Source organism: Sapajus apella, unplaced genomic scaffold (assembly GCF_009761245.1).
Source record: "Sapajus apella isolate SASKATOON/1434 unplaced genomic scaffold, GSC_monkey_1.0 scaffold149, whole genome shotgun sequence".
Taxonomy (NCBI): domain Eukaryota; kingdom Metazoa; phylum Chordata; class Mammalia; order Primates; family Cebidae; genus Sapajus; species Sapajus apella.
In genome coordinates this window covers 1,982,002-1,999,519 of record NW_022437089.1, presented here as the reverse complement: position 1 = coordinate 1,999,519, position 17,518 = coordinate 1,982,002, and the positions used below count along the sequence as shown (strand labels likewise).

The following is a 17,518-nucleotide window of genomic DNA, read 5'->3' as shown; positions in this document are numbered from 1 at the left end:
TTAAATACATGAATTTTATGGCATGTAAATTATCCTAAATACAATATTTTAAAACTCTGAGCATCAAGAAAAAAAGAGAACGTTTATCTCTTTACTTTGACAATTTATTAGGGATCATACAGAGGTCATTAGGCTGTTTGTTGTTTTTGCTGTGGTGGTGGTGGTGATGGTAAGGGTTGTGGTTTTCCCATGAGAGCCAAGGGTCAAGCAACCATTTGGCCTTTTAAAATAAAAATGTTTAAATCAATTAAAAAAGAATGTTTCTGGCTTGAAATTTGGAGTAACCATAGAAGCAGAGAGAAGTGGATGGATTTTTTTAATATTCAGGATGTAGAAATGATAAGATTTTGTAGCAGTTAGATATAGGGAGTGGGAAAAGGCACAGACTGTGCATGCTTAAAGTGAGGAGGCCTCAGACTGAGCATGCTTAAAGTTGAATTCTTGTCCTCACAAACTGGCTGTCCTCCCGTGCTGTCAATCTCAGTGAATGGATCAAGGTCCTGACACAGAGTTGGCATTCATTGATTGCCTTTAGAGTGAACGAATAGAGCATGATGAATAGAGTAAAAATATAGCTAAACAAGGCAGACACCAGGTCCTGTCCAATAGCCAGTCCTAAACCCACCCTTAAGGTTGGCTCAGCAGATGTCCAGCACAATTTTCTTCTCACTTTTCAAACTATTTGGGAAATCATGAAGTCCTTCCCTCATCCAGAAGAATATTCAACTTTACATCAGCCACTCCTTCCCTAGATCCTACAGGTAAGAAGCAGGCTAGGTTTTTTTCAAGAGCCTCTTACCCTGTAAATTTTTACACATGGCAATGGCAGGTGTATGTACAGCCCATATGAGCATGGGGAATGCTTAGTGTTATAGAAAGAGGATTACAGTGGTGCCCAGCTGATGGATCTATGTTCAGTTTGGCTCTAAGCAGGAAGAGACTCCTCCCACCAAATACGTTTATTAATCCAGGAGTCCCCCTCCCAGCCCTGGAGTCAGAAAATACAGCTGCCAGAAACATTGCAGACACAGAGTGATCCATTTGACTGATTTTGGTGCTGTTCCCAGGGTTGAGAAGCAGAAATACAGAACTAATCATGGTTCCTGGTATAGACGCCAAAACAAGGAAGTGATCTGTTCCAGTCCTAGCTTCCAAGAAATAAAGAACTAGGTGGAGCACACTAAACAAGCCCCCAGACTCAACCACCCCAGTGAACATTCTCTGGTTGTAGAGAGAAGTGAAATTTGCAACCCAGAACAGAAATCTGGCTGTGTGAGCAGTAGAATTGGGTGTGGAAACATTTAATGAATTACAATTTTTAACCCGGTTTTAGACAGTATCATTGGATAAACATCCTTTTCAATAATAAAAATCCAAATCATTTCTAGCCCTTTTCCTGGAAGTGCTTTCAAGTTACAGGAACACCAATAAGAGGCCTTTTTCTGGGCATGGAGCCCAGGACTCAAAGGGAGGCTCTAGAGAACATCTGGTCTGCTTGATATATAGAAGCCAGCACTGCATGTGTGTTTGTGTGCATGTGTTTCTCCTATGCTGACTCATAGCATTGAAGCCTCTCTGGAAACACCCCCACCCTTCTAGCCAGCCAGTTGATACACACCCCTTTGGCTCCTCCTTGATTCAAATGTTAGGTCAGGAGGAAGAAGGAAAACTAATTCAAGAGCTGCACTTAAGCATCTAGAATTTTCTGTGATACCTCTTGAGAGAAGAGACTGGCTCCAGGTCTGACTCAGCTCACTACAAGCTAGACTCTCTTCTTAAAGCACCAACATTACTTGAGTTTTTGGATAAAATTGAGAAAAGAGTCTAAAAGTGTTGTGGACTTTACAGGAGGCAGGAGGCTGACAACTGGCTATAAAGACAAAGATGTCAGGCCTGAGGCCCAGCACTCTAGTGGACCCTGAGATTGAGCTATTTGTGAAGGTAAGTTTTCCAGCTATAATAACTGCATGAAGAATACATTAGTTTTTGACACTGAAGTCCAGTGGACACTTCAGTGTCAAAAACTAATGTATGCTTTAAAAATTCTCCACGTTTGGGCTAGAGATAGGAAAGAATGTTGTGGTTATTTTCCTGCTCTGAGTTCTACAAGAATGCCTGGGTGTGTGACTGTTATTAGATGACAACAGGAAAACAGATCTCTTCTGAAAAAGGCAAGGTGATATGGTGGAAGAGCACTAGACTGGTTTGTAGTGAGCAACTAAATTATATTCTCAATGGCTTTCTATATAACCTTATAAAAATCCCTCCCTCTTTCCAGACCTTTGTTTCTCCATCTGCACAATGAAGGAGCATGACAAGATGATCCTTAAGGGCTCTCCAAGTCTCAAAATCTGTGTTTTATGAGATAGGTTTTGGAAGGCCTGGCTGGGTGGAGGAGAGGGCCAAGAATGGCCTGAGAACTCCATTCCTACACATAGCCCAGACAGAACTTTCTAAACTTCTACAATGAACAAACATCACAGCAGGATCGCATGGATCCTGTGGGAGAAAAACAGGAGTCTCTGTGCCTGTTATGTGAGGAGGGGTACATTTTAGAATGCTCTGCTTCTTCTTTTTGGTCTGCCTTGGAGGTTTTTTTTTTTTTTTTTTTTTTAACATAACTTTTCAGAAAAGCACTTTGGAAAACCCCTAAATCAAAAGAAAGGAACATGTGTTTCCAAATTAGCTCATCAAGAAAGAAAAATTTATATGGGTTATTCCCAGTAGAAATTAGTTTACTAAATCCTTGCTTATATTAACTGTTTAGCTTTTCCCTCCAGCTTTTCCCTCTATTTTCACTGACTGTTGGAAGTATTCAGGATAATAACAATAACAAACTCACATTGTGCCTGGCTCTTTTCTAAACACTTTACATATGTTACCTAATTTAGTCCTAACAACTTAGGAGATATGCTGTTATTAATAGTACTTGTATAGTACTAGCATCATCAGTAGTAGTAGTGATAGTAGTAGGTATTACTACTTTATTACAATGTTTAGTTATTACAGTGTTATAATATTGTTCTCATCATATCTAGAGAGATAAACTAGGGCAATAAAGTTTAAGTAACTTGCCTCTAAAACTATACAGCTTCCTGATGACTTACAAAGACACAAAATAAGATATGCTTGCCAAATGTTAAGTTAAACACCTATTGGCAAAAGTAACACTTTTACAGCCATTTAGATTATTTAACAACTCGTCACATACATACACCAAGGACATCATCAAACTGTCTTTTCAAAATTATAGGAAAAAGAACCTTGAATTCCTGCAGTGCTAGGTAATCCAATTAAGTGTTTCCTAAACTATTGGGCATAAGAGCTACTTCTATCTCTGGATTGTAGCAAATCATGTAACTGCTCAGACAGGATATAAGTGAGCTGTAATTTCCTAAGTGGCTTTTTACATTTACCAATTCCAAATCACAAGTAATGTCTCTTCACAGGGTAACTAAAGTGTTGCCTTTGTCCGAACTGTTAATTCAACTCAATTAGACCCTTTAAATCCATTGTTGGCATTGACCTATGTGTTTATCTCCACAGACTTTTCATATTTGAGTGGTAATCTGGATAGGAAAGTTTAGCAAGTCACACATGGATGCGAAAATGTTGAATTAAATAATAACTTTCAGTTTAAAGTAACCAATCATTTATTGAGTACTTACTATGTGGTAGGCACTGTGCTGAGTGGTTTATTATTAATCCTCTTTTATGAATACAGAAATTAAAGAAAAGAGCAGCTAAGTAACTTTATCCAAGGTCAGATAACTAGTGAATGGTACAATTAGAATTCCAATCTTTTAAAACAGATATGTCTAATATTATTTAATTGGTTTCAGTAGTGTGAACTTTTTAATAAAATATTCCAGAATTTTATCAGATGGAGTACTTTCAATGTAAGCTTATCTAATGACATTGATACAAATTACAGATTTTCGGGAAGAATATTCAAGAACCTTGAATATTATCTGATCCAGGTTTTGTTTTGTTTTAAGCTGCATTACACAGATCTCTAGAAGTTTCATGAAAGATACTGGGAGGGGAAATAGGGATTGAGAAGGACTAAAACTGCTAATGAGTAATTTTTAAAAGGCATTGCTACAAGAGATTAAGCATTCTCCTGTCACAATTAAGAATCTATATCACAACATCTATGTGTTCCATGTAGTCAATAAAAACATTGTTTTTCAGTTCTGAATGATTTGAGCAAGGTTTCTATTCAATAACTAAGAACAAAGGATTTCATAACACACATTTTATTTTCTGTAAGTGCAGAGATGAAATAATCTTAATGATTTGTTGTTTGTTGTTAAATGGAATGTTTTCATTCTGTACCAAAGACTCTAAAGTTATAGTAGATTTGTACATAAAATTATGGAATCTAACATTTGGGCCAAAATTCTGAATGTAACAGTTTTGTCAAAAACTTTTTAAAATGTATGGGGGAAAGAGGAAAGAGATGATACTCTTCTCTGAGTGTTCAGATCATTTCAAAGTGTCTTATAGCTATTATAAATACTCACAAAGACTGATTAATGTAAAAATTCGACAAAACTGTTAAATGAGAGAAGGCAGTATTTAAGAATATTGTGTCTGGAGGATCTAGTCCTGAATTTGCTAAGTGAGAAGAGGATACATGTCATCAACTCTTGATTAGCTGACTATACCTGAGCAAGTCAGCCTCTCTGAGTCTCAGTTTCCTCACCTGTAAAATAAGCACAATAACAGAGCCTACCTCATAGTATCATCCTACTTGTGAGGATTAACTAAAACAAGTATATAAAGCACAGTAGTTGGCAATGTAGTAAATACTATATAAATGTTAACTATGGTTGCCATTATTATTTTTCATCTTTAAAAACTTAGATCACAAATACAGAGAAAAAAAAATTGTTTTGGTGAATGACCACATCCTGTCTTTGCCAGCTGAAGATACTTAAGAGGTTGATAATTCATCAATCAGGCTAGTGAATTTATATCCGAAAATTTTATGTGATGGCACTTTAAATCAGCATAACATAACAGAAAATAAAACCCTTCAATTTTCCCGTAAAACTTTACTGCATTTCCCCCACACCTCAGTGTTTTGATTCTCCTTTTGCCAAAGGCGATCCACCCTTCCTGCTGTATCTATTATCAGACTCCATTCTTCTTCCTGCCTCCCACCGTTAATCATGTTTCCACTCACTAAACCGAGTTGTGATTGGATCCTTAGTCTGACTTCTATTACAAAACAAATGCAGTTGCTAAGGTTGGTTTCATCTTCCCATACCTCTTCACACCCTGCCATCACAAAAATCAACAACATCATTTTCTCTGTCACATTCACTATCAGGGAAAGAAAACTTTCTACACAGATTCTTCCCACACTGTGGCCCTTCAGATCCCTTACTTTCCCTCCTCCAGGGATCTTAGTCCTCATCATCTCTCAGGTGCCTCTTCCCATAGTCATACCCTTACCTTTGTCATTGCAATGTCTGCAACCTCTGCATAATATCATTTATTTGGGGCGTTTTTTGTTCTGCTTTTTGAACTTCTCTATTTTCATATCTTTTATCAAAGTAAAATTTACATAGAATAAAATGCGTGCATTTAAGTGTACAGTTCAATAACCTGACAAATGTATACACACATATAACCACCATTCCAATCAAAATATAGAATATGTCCCTCACCTCAGAAAGTTCCCTTGCGTCTCTTTGCAGTCTTCCCTACCCTACACTATTACCTCCCTCCACCACAGCCAACCGTTCTACTTTCTGTCAGGCTTACATTTTCTAGAATTTTCTGTAGATGAAATCATACAGTATGTATGCTTTTGTGCCTGCTATATTTCACTTAGTACAATTATTTTGAGATGCACCCATGTTGTTGTATGTATCAATAGCTCATTCCTTTTATTACAGAAGCATTTCATTGTATGGATATACCATAATGTGTTTATTCATTCACCCATTGAAAGACATTTGGGTTGTTTCCAGTTTGGGTCTATTGTGAATATTGCTGTAAGTATTCATGTACGTATTTCTATGGCCATATGCTTTCATTCTCTTGGGTAAATACCTAAGATTGGAATTGCTGGGTCATATAATAGGTACATGTTTAACTCTGACAAAATATTTTGAAAAGCAGTTGTACTATTTTACACTTCACTTCATTATGTAAGAGTTCCATTTGCTCCACTTTCCTGTCAAGACATGGTATGGTCAACCTTTTAATTTAAGTTATTCTAATGTGTTTACCATGGTATCCCACTGTGGTTTTGCCTTTTCCACATGTCTAATAATATTGGGTATCTTTTCATGTCCTTATTTATCATCTGTACAGCTTCCTTTGTAAAGTGTTCAAATCTCTTCCCCATTTTAATTGTTTATTTTTTTAACTTTAAATTTTAATTTTTGTGAGTACATAGTAGGTATATATATTTATGGGTTACATGGAATATTTTGATACAGGCATGCAATATGTAATAATCACATCAGGTAAATGGGATATCCATCCCTTCAAGCGTTTATCTTTTGGGTTACAAACAATTAAATTATATTCTTTTAATTATTTTTAAATGTACAATTAAATTATTTTTCACTACAGTCACCTTATTGTGCTGGAAAATACTATGTCTTATTCATTCTTCCTAGCTATTTGTTGTACCCATTAATACTCTTCACTTCCCCACACACACACCCTCACTACCCTTCCCAGCCTCTAGTAGCCATCCTTCTTCTCTCTCTCTCTCTCTCTCTCTCTCTCTCTGAGTTCAATTGCTTTTATTTTTAGCTCTTACAAATAAGTCAGAACAGATGAAGTTTTTCCTTCTGTGCCTGGCTTATTTTATGTAATATATGACCTCCAGTTACATCCATGTTGTTGCAAATGACTGAATCTCATTCTTTTTTGTGGTTAAATAGTACTCCGTTGTGTATATGTACCACATTTTCTTTATTCATTCATCTGTTGATGGGATATTTAGGTTGCTTCCAAATCTTGGCTATTGTGAATAGTGCTGCAATGAACATGGGAGTGCAGAGATCTCCTCATTATACTGATTTCAAGTCCTTTGGATATATAACCAGCAGCAGGATTGCTGGATCATATGGTAGTTCTATTTTTACTTTTTTGAGGAACCTCCAAACTGTTTTCCATAGTGGTTGTACTAATTTACATTCCAACCAACACTGTATGAGTATTCCCTTTTCTCCATATCATTGCCAGCATTTGTTATTTCCTGTCTTTTGGATAAAAGCCATTTTATTAGGTTGGTGCAAAAGTAATTGCAGTTTTTACAATGAAATTAATGGCAAAACTGCAACTACATTTGCATCAAACTAATAACTGGACTGAGATAATATCTCATTGTAGTTTTGATTTGAATCTCTCTAATGATCAATGACATTGAACACCTTTTCATATGGCTCTTCGCCATTTGTACATCTTCTTTTGAGGAATGTCTATTCACATCTTTTGCCCATTTTTCAAACACATTATTAGATTTTTTTTCCTATGGAGCTATTTGAGCTCCTTATATATTCTGGTTATTAATCCCTTGTTAGATGGGTGGTTTGCAAATATTTTGCCCCATTCTGTGGGTTGTCTCTTCATTTTATTGATTGTTTGCTGTGCAGAAGTTTTTTAACTTGATGTGATCCCATGTGTCCATTTTTGCTTTGCTTGCCTATGCTTATGGCATATTATTCAAGAAGTCTCTGCCCACTCCAATGTCTTGGAGAGTTTCCCCAATGTTTTATTTTAGTAGTTTCATAGTTTTGGGTCTTAGATTTAAGTCTTTAATCCACTTGTATTTGAGTTTTTGTATATGGTGAGACATAGGGGTCTAGTTTCATTCTTTTGCATATGGATATCCATTTTTCCCAGCACCACTTATTGAAGAGACTGTCCTTTCCCCAATGTATGTACTTAGCACCTTTCCTGAAAATGAGTTCACTGTAAATGTATGAACTTATCTCTGGGTTCTCTATTCTTTCCCACTGATCTATGTGTCTTTTTTTATGCCAGTAAAATGCTATTTTGGTTACTGTAGCTCTAGTATAATTTGAAGTCAAGTATTGCTTAGGACAACTTTGGCTATTCTGGCTCTTTTCTGGTTCTATATAAATATTAGGATTATTTTTTCAATTTCTGTGAATAATGTCTTTGTCATTTTGATATAAATTACATTAAATCTGTAGATTGCTTTGGGTACTATGAGCACTTTAACTATATTTATTCTTCCAATTCATAAATATAGAATATCTTTCCATTTCTGTGTATCTTCTTCAATTTCTTGTATCAATGTTTTATAGTTTTTATTGTGGAAATCTTTCACTACTTTGGTTAATTCTTATGTATTTTATTTCATTTGTAGCTATTGCAAACGGAATTACTTTCTTTATTTTTTTTCAGATTGTTCATTGTTGGCATGTAGAAATGTTACTGATTTTTATATGTTGATTTTGTAACCTGCAACTTTATTGAATTTATCAATTTTAAGAGTTTTCACTGAAATGTTTAGGTTTTTCCAAATATAAGATTATATCATCTGCAAACAAGAATAATTTGACTTCCTCCTTTCCAATTTGAATACCATTTCTTTATCTTGTCTGATTGCTCTGGTTAGGACTTCCAGTACTATGTTTAATAACAGTGGTGACAGTGGGCATCCTTGTTATGTTCCCAATCTTAGAGAACAGGCTTTCAGGTTTTCTCCATTCAGTATGATACTAGCTATGAGTATGTCGTATATGGCTTTTATTCTGTTGAGGTATGTCTCTTCTATACCCGTGTTTCTGAGTGTTTTTTTTTATCATAAAGGGATGTTGAATATTATCAAATGCTTTTCCAGCATCAATTAAAATGATCATATGGTTTTTGTCCTTCATTCTGTCGATATGATGAACCTCATTAATTGATGTGTGTATGTTGAACCATTCTCACATTGCTGGAATAAATTGTAGTTGGTCATGATAAATGATCTTTGGGTTTATTTTTGTTTTCACTTTTAAGTACAGAGGTACATGTTCAGATTTGTTATATAGGTAAACTCGTGTCTGGGAGGATTGTTATACAAATTATTTCATCACCCAGATATTAAGCCTAGTACCCATTAGTTATTTTTTCTGATCCGTTCCTTCCTTCCACCCTCCACCCTCCAATAAGCCCTAGTGTCTGTTGTTTCCTTCTATGAGTCCATGTATTCTCATCTTTTAGCCACTTATAAGTGAGAATGTGTGGTATTTTGTTTTCTGTTGCTGCATTAATTTGTTAGGGTTAATGACTTCTAGTTCCATTCATGTTCCTGTAAAGGATATGATCAATACTTTTTTTTCTAAAAGTGACTTTATTTTATTTTAGTTACATGAAATTACAAAATATCACTAATTGAAAATAAAATCAATAAAAATCATCCATTATACCACCCACTTTAACATTTATGTGTATAGCCTTTTATACTTTATTTCTTCAAATATATACATAAATACATTCATCAAAAAGAGATTATTTCATATATTCATTTGGTGCAAAATTAATTGTGCTTTTTGCCACTACTTTTAATATATTGTTTTGCAACCTATTTTTATTTAACAACATATTATGAATTTTTTTCTGTAACATTAAATATATTCTGTGTGTGTATGTGTCTCGGCTTCTTTTGACTAAAAATTTTTAAATTAAGGTGTCATGTTGACATAGTTGAAGATTCACGTGCAGTTTTAAGAAATAATACAGAGACGCTGTGTGCCCTTTACCAAGTTTCCCTTAATGATAACATCTTGTAAAACTATAGTACAACAAGACAACCAAGACATTATTGACATTGATGAAATCAGATACAGAAGATTTTCATCATTACACAGATTCATGTTGCCCTTTTAAAGCCACATCCACTTGTGTCTCACCCTATCTCTCAGTCATTAATCTTTTTTCTGCTTTAATAATTTTATCATGTCAGTGTTATGTAAATGGAATAATACAGTATATCACCTTTTGGGGTTGTCTTTTTTTCCCTCTCAGCATAATTCCCTGGAACTTCACCCAAGTTGTGTGTATCAACAGTTGGATCTTTTTTATTGCTGAGTACTACTCCATGCTACTGATATGCTACAGTTTGTTTCATTATTCAGCTATTGAAGGACATTTTGGTTGTCGCTAGTTTTGAGTTATTACAAACAAGGCTGTATGAACACTTTTGTACAGGCTTCTGTGTGGACATAAGTTTTCATTTCTCTGAGATAAATGCCAAAGAGTCTGGTTGTTTGGTTGTATATCAGTTGCATGTTTAGATTTGTAAGAAATTGCCAAAGTGCTTTCCAGTGTGGTCATACAATTTTACATTAAAACCAGCAATATTTCTGTGCATCCTCACCAGCATTTTCTGTTGTCACTATTTTTATCTTAACTATTCTGACAGGTGTGTCGTGACATTTTATTATTTATATTTGCAATTCCCTAAAGGCTAATAAAGTTGCACATTTTGAGTGCTTATTTGTCATCTGTATGTCCTCCTCAGTGCAATGTCTGTTCATCTCCTTTACTCATTTTCATTTTTCCTTTTTTATTTTAGAGTATTTAATTGGCAAATAAAGATTCTATGTATTCAATATATATACACAATGATTTTTTGTTAACTTTTTAAAATTTTATTTATTTTTCAATGGGTTTTGGGTGAACAGGTGGTGTTTGGTTACATAAATAAGTTCTTTAGTAGTGATTTCAGAGATTTCGATGCACCCATCACCCAAGCAGTGTACACTGTACCCAATGTGTAGTCTTTTATTAGTCACTCCCCCACCCCTTTCTCCAAGTCCCCAAATTCCATTGTATCATTCTTATGCCTTTGCATCTTCATAGATTAGCTCCCAGTTATGAGTGAGAACATACCATGTTTGGTTTTCCATTCCTGAGTTACTTCAATCAGAATAATAATCTCTAAGTAGGTATGGGCAAAGACTTCATGACTAAAACACCAAAAGCAAAGGCAGCAAAAGCCAAAATTGACAAATGGCATCTAATTAAACTTCAGAGCTTCTGCACAGCAAAAGAAACTATATCACCAGATTGAATAGGCAACCTACAGAATGGGAGAAAATTTTTGCAATCTATCCATCTGACAAAGGGCTAATATTTAGAACCTACAAAGAACTTCAACAAATTTACAAGAAAAAAACAAACAACCCCATCAAAAAGTGGACAAAGGATATGAATGGACACCTCTCAAAAGAAGACATTTGTGTGGCCAACAAACCTATGAAAAAAGCTCATCATCACTGGTCGTTAGAGAAATGTAAAACAAAACTGCAATGAGATACCATCTTATGTCAGTTAGAATGGCAATCATTAAAAAACATCAAGAAACAACAGATGCTGGAGAGGATGTGGAGAAATAGGAGAGAAATAGGAATGCTTTTACAGTGTTGGTGGGAATGTAAATTAGTGCAACCATTGTGGAAGACAGTGTGGCAATTTCTCAAGGATCTAGAATCAGAAATACCATTTGATCCAGCAATCCCATTACTGGGTATATAGTCAAAGGATCATAAATTATTCTACTAAAAAGACATATGCACATGTATGTTTACTGAAGGACTATTTACAATAGCAAAGACTTGGAACCAACCCAAATGCCCATCAATGATAGACTGGACAAAGAAAATGTGGCACTTATACACCATGGAATACTACACAGCCATAAAAGAGAATGCGTTCATGTTCCTTGCAGGGACATGGTTGAAGCTGGAACCATCATTCTCAGGAAACTAACACAGGAACACAAAGCCAAACACCCCATGTTCTCACTCATAAGTGGGAGTTGAACAATGAGTACACATGGACATAGGGAGGGGAACCTCACATATCGGAGCCTGTTGGGGAGTGGGGGGCAATGGGAGGGAGAGCATTAGGAGAAATACCTAATGCATGCTGGGCTTAAAACCTAGTTGATGGGTTGATGGATGTAGCAAACCACCATGGCACGTGTATACCTATGTAACAAAGCTGCACATTCTGCACATGTATTACAGAACTTAAAGCATAATTAAAAAAAAGAAAGAAAAAAATAAAAATAAAAATAAGAAAAAAAGAAAATGTTATACATACACACACACACACACACACACACACACACACACACACACAATGGAATATTATTCAGCCATAAAAAGGAACTAAATAATGGCATTTGCAGCAATCTGAATGGAGTTAGAGTCCTGAATGGTATTACCTAGGTTTTCTTCTAGGGTTTTTATGGTTTTAGGTTTTACATTTAAGTCTTTATTCCACCTCTAGTTAATTTTCATATAAGGAGTGAGGAAGGGGTCCAGTTTCAGTTTTCTGCATATGGCTAGCCAGTTTTCCCACCACCATTTATTAAATAGGAAATCTCTCCATTGCTTGTTTTTGTTAGGTTTGTCAAAGATCAGATGGTTGTAGATATTTGCCGTTATTTCTGAGGCTTCTGTTCTGTTCCATTGGTCCATATCTCTGTTTTGGTACCAGTACCGTGCTGTGTTGGTTACTGTAGCCTTGTAGTATAGTTTGAAGTCAGGTAGTGTGATGCCTCCAGCTTTGTTTTTTTTATGTTTGTTTTTGTTTGTTTGTTTGCTTGCTTGCTTAGGGTTGTCTTGTCTATATGGGCTCTTTATTGGTTCCATATGAAATTTAAAGTAGGTTTTTCTAATTCTGTGAAGAAAATCAGTGGTAGCTTGGTGGGGATAGCATTGAATCTATAACTTACTTTGGGCAATATGGCCATTTTCATGATACCAATTCTTCCTATCCATGAGCATGGAATGTTTTTCCATTTGTTTGTGTCCTCACTTATTTCCTTGAGCAGTAGTATGGAGTTCTCCTTGAAGAGGTCCTTCACGTCCCTTGTAAGTTGTATTCCTAGGTATTTTATTTCTTTGTAGCAATTGTGAATGGGAGTTCACTCATGATTTGGCTCTCTGTTTATTATAGTCTGTTTGTATATTATAGTGCAATATTGCACATTGATTTTGTATCCTGAGACTTTGCTGAAGTTGCTTATCAGCTTAAGTTTTTGGGCTGAGGTGATGGGGGTTTTCTAAATATACAATCATGTCATCTGCAAATAAAGACAGTTTGACTTCCTCTTTTCCTAACTGAATACCCTTTATTTCTTTTTCTTTCCTGATTGGCCTGGCCAGAACTTCCAATACTATGTTGAATAGGAGTGCTGAGAGAGGGCATCTTTGTTTTGTGCCAGTTTTCAAAGGGAATGTTTCTAGCTTTTGCCCATTCAGTATGATATTGACTATGGGTTTTTCATGGATAGCTCTTATTGTTTTGAGATATGTTCCATCAATACATAGTTTATTGAGAATTTTTAGCATGAAGCATTGTTGAATTTTATCAAAGGCCTTTTCTTCATCTGTTGAAATAATCATGTGTTTTTTATCTTTGGTTCTGTTTAAGTGGTGGATTATGTTTACTGATTTGCATATGTTGAACAAACTTTGCATCCCAGGGATGAAGCTGATTTTATTGTGGTGGATAAGCTTTTTGATGTTCTGCTGGATTCGGTTGTCAGTATTTTATTGAGGATTTTTGCATCAATGTTTATCAGGGATATTGGCCTAAAATTTTCTTGTTTTGTTGTGTTTCTGCCAATTTATGGTATCAGGATGATGCTGGTGTCATAAAATGAGTTAGGGAGGATTCCCTTTTTTTCTATTGTTTGGAATAGTTTCAGAAGGAATGGTACAAGCTCCTTTTTGTACCTCTGGCAGAATTTGACTACGAATATGTCTGATCCTGTGCTTTTTCATTGGTAGGTTATTAATTGCTGCCTCAATTTCAGAACTTGTTGTTGGTCTATTCAGGAATTTGACTTCTTCCTGGTTTAGTGTTGGGAGGGTGTATGTGTCCAGGAATTTATCCATTTCTTCTAGATTTTCTAGTTTATTTGCATAGAGGTGTGTACAATATTCTCGATGGTAGTTTGTATTTCTGCGATATCAGTGGTGATATCCCCTTTATAATTTTTTATTGTGTCTATTTGATTCTTCTCTCTTTTCTTCTTTATTAGTCTGGCTAGCAGTCTATCTGTTTTGTTGATCTTTTCGAAAACCAGGTCCTGGATTCATTGATTTTTTTGAAGGGTCTTTTGTGTCTCTATCTCCTTCAGTTATGCTCTGATCTTTCTTGTCCTCTGCTAGCTTTTGAATTTGTCTGCTCTTGCTTCTCTAGTTATTTTAATTGTGATGTTAGGGTGTCAATTTTAGATCTTTCCTGCTTTCCCCTGTAGGCATCTCCTGTGCTATAAATTTCCCTCTAAATACTGCTTTGGCCATGTCTGAGAGATTCTGGTACATTGTGTCTTTGTTCTCACTGGTTTCAAAGACCTGATTTATTTCTGCCTTAATTTCATTATTTACCCAGTAGTCATTTAGGAGCAGGTTGTTCTGGTTCCATGTAGTTATATGGTTTTGAGTGCGTTTCTTAATCCTGAGCTCTAATTTGATTGCATTTTGGTCTGGGTGACTACTATGATTTCCACTCTTTTGCATTTGCTGAGGAGTGTTTTACTTCCAATTATGTGATCAATGTGGTGCTGAGAAGACAATGTATATTCTGTGGGTTTGGAGTGGAGAGTTCTGTAGATGTCTGTTAGGTCTGCTTGGTCAAGAGCTGAGTTCAAGTCCTGAATATCCTTGTTAAGTTTCTGTCTCATGGATCTGTCTAATATTGATAGTGGAGTGTTAAAGTCTCCCACTACAATTGTGTGGGAGTCTAAGTCTCTTTGTAGGTCTCTAAGAACTTGCTTTATGAATCTTGGTGCTCCTGTATTGGGTGCATATATATTTTGGATAGTTAGATCTTCTTGCTGCATTAATCCCCTTGTCATTATGTAATGTCCTTCTTTGTCTCTTTTTATCTTTGTTGGTTTAAAGTCTGTTTTATCAGAAACTAGGATTCCAACCCCTGCTTTTTGTTTGTTTGTTTGTTTGTTTTTGTTTTTGTTTTTGTTTTCCATTTGATTGGTAAATATTCCTCCATCCTTTTATTTTGAGCTTATGTGCGTTTTTGCATGTGAGATGGTTCTTTTGAATACAGCACACCAATGGATCTTGACTCTTTACCCAATTTGCCAGTCTGTGTCTTTTAACTGGGACACTTAGCCTATTTACATTTAAGGTTAATATTGTTATGTGTGAACTTGATCCTGTCATTATGATGCTAGCTGGTTATTTTGTCTGTTAGTTGATGCAGTATCTTCATAGTTGACGGTCTTTACAATTTGGTATGTTTTTGCAGTGGCTGGTGCTGGTTGTTTCTTTCCATGTTTACTGCTTCCTCCAGGAGCTCTTGTAAGGCAGGCCTGGTGGTGACAAAATCTCTCAGCATTTGCTCATCTGTAAAGGATTTTATTTCTCCTTCACTTATGAGGCTTTGTTTGACTGGATATGAAATTCTGGTTTGAAAATTCTTTTCTTTAAGAATGTTGAGGCTGGGCGCGGTGGCTATCGCCTGTAATCCCATCACTTTGGAAGGCCGAGGCGGGTGGATCATGAGGTCAAGAGATCGAGACCATCCTGGCCAACATGGTGAAACTTCGTCTCTACTAAAAATACAAAAATTAGCTGGGTGTGGTGGCATGCACCTGTAGTCCCAGCTACTCAGGAGGCTGAGGCAGGATAATTGTTTGAACCCTGGAGGCAGAGGTTGCAGTGAGCCAAGATTGCGCCGCTGCACTCCACCCTGGCACCTGGTGACAGAGCGAGACTCTGTCTCAAAAAAAAAAAAATGTTGAATATTGTCCCCCACTCTCTTCTGGCTTGTAGGGTTTCTGCAGAGAGATCCACTGTTAGTCTGATGGGCTTCCCTTTGTGAGTAACCCAACCTTTCTCTCTGGCTGCCCTTAACATTTTTTCCCTCATTTCAACCTTGGTGAATCTGATGATTATGTGTCTTGGGGTTGCTCTTCTCGAGGAGTATCTTTGTGGTGTTCTCTGTATTTCCTGAATTTGAATGTTGGCCTGTCTTGCTAGATTGGTGAAGTTCTCCTGGATAATATCCTGAAGTGTGTTTTCCAACTTGATTCCATTCTCCCCATCACTTTCAGGTACGCCAATCAAACGTATGTTTGGTCTTTTCACATAGTCCCATATTTTTTGGAGGCTTTGTTCATTTTTTTAAATTCTTTTCTCTCGAGTCATATCTTCACACTTTATTTCATTAAGTCGATCTTCAATATCTGATATCCTCCTTCTGCTTGATCAATTCAGCTATTGATACTTATGTATGCATCACGAAGCTCTCATACTGTGTTTTTCAGCTCCATCAGGTCATTTATGTTCTTCTCTAAACTAGTTATTCCAGCTAGCAATTCGTCTAACCTTTTTTCAAATTTCTTAGCTTCCTTGCATTGGTTAGAACACCATTTTCATTTTAAAGATTAACCTTAAAGAAATAATTTCAGAAGTGGAAGAAGCTATATGCCCACAAGTGTTTGTTTTTGAAGTACTTAGAGTAGTACAAATTTTGGAATATCTTCAATGTCTTTCAATAGGAAAATTATATAAATTCTGATAATATATAAAATGTATTACTATTATGTACTCATCACACTTGTAACTTTACATATAATGAAATTATTTGCTTCACTGTATCTCTCTGTCCATAGACGATGGAGTCCTTAAGATTAAGAATGTCCAAGTTTGTCTCTAGCAACTAGCTCATTTCCTGGTAGGCACTCAATACATACGCATTGAACAAGCAAATGAACTTAGGTCTCTCTTTACCTTAATAGGCTGGAAGTGATGGAGAGAGTATTGGAAACTGTCCCTTTTGCCAACGCCTTTTCATGATCCTCTGGCTTAAAGGAGTTAAATTCAATGTGACAACTGTTGACATGACCAGGTAAGAGAAATGAGGACATGTTAAATTCTAGAAATTGAGATTGGTAGACACCAAAATAATATTGATGTTTATATAATGTGTACTTTACCTAGAGACCTAACTCTGCTTATTTTTAATAATCATAGAAAGCCTGAAGAGCTGAAGGACTTAGCCCCAGGTACCAATCCTCCCTTCCTGGTGTATAACAAGGAGTTGAAAACAGACTTCATTAAAATTGAGGAGTTTCTAGAGCAGACCCTGGCTCCTCCAAGGTACAGCATTTATAAGATACTATTTTGCTGAAGATAATCTATGTTATTGGCTTGTTTATTACGGATTGAGGATTCTTACCAATTTAAGTACTTTTGGATTTCTGGGCCTACATGTCAAGTGATATACATGCATGAACATCCCCCTCCAACTTCAAATACAAAAAGATGATACATATAATATTTCAAACAATTTTTAAAAGATGCATAACATACATAACACAAGAATGTAAGTTCTCTGTGGTCTAGAAATAGAGTAGAAACATATAGTGAGATGGGAGTGAAGGAGTAGGGTACTAACACTATGTAATGCGTAAGGACTCATCAGGACTTGTCCTTAACACCACTGATGAAATGACAGAACATACCCAACACAAAGGCTAGTGGCCAGG

General features: G+C 36.0%; 1 protein-coding gene across 2 annotated transcripts in view; it reads left to right on the top strand.

Moving 5' to 3' along the window:
- Positions 1–1,500: 1,500 nt before the first annotated feature.
- Positions 1,501–17,518, top strand: part of CLIC2 (chloride intracellular channel 2) — a 45,815-nt gene continuing 29,797 nt past the window's right edge. For both annotated transcript variants that reach the window (XR_004264743.1, XM_032265160.1), the window contains exons 1-3: positions 1,501–1,941; positions 16,769–16,878; positions 17,004–17,129. Coding sequence is in view for 1 of the 2 variants with exons in the window: in XM_032265160.1 (XP_032121051.1) it covers positions 1,885–1,941; positions 16,769–16,878; positions 17,004–17,129 (293 nt within the window). In the remaining variant the exon portion in view is untranslated. The remainder of the gene's footprint in view (positions 1,942–16,768; positions 16,879–17,003; positions 17,130–17,518) is intronic.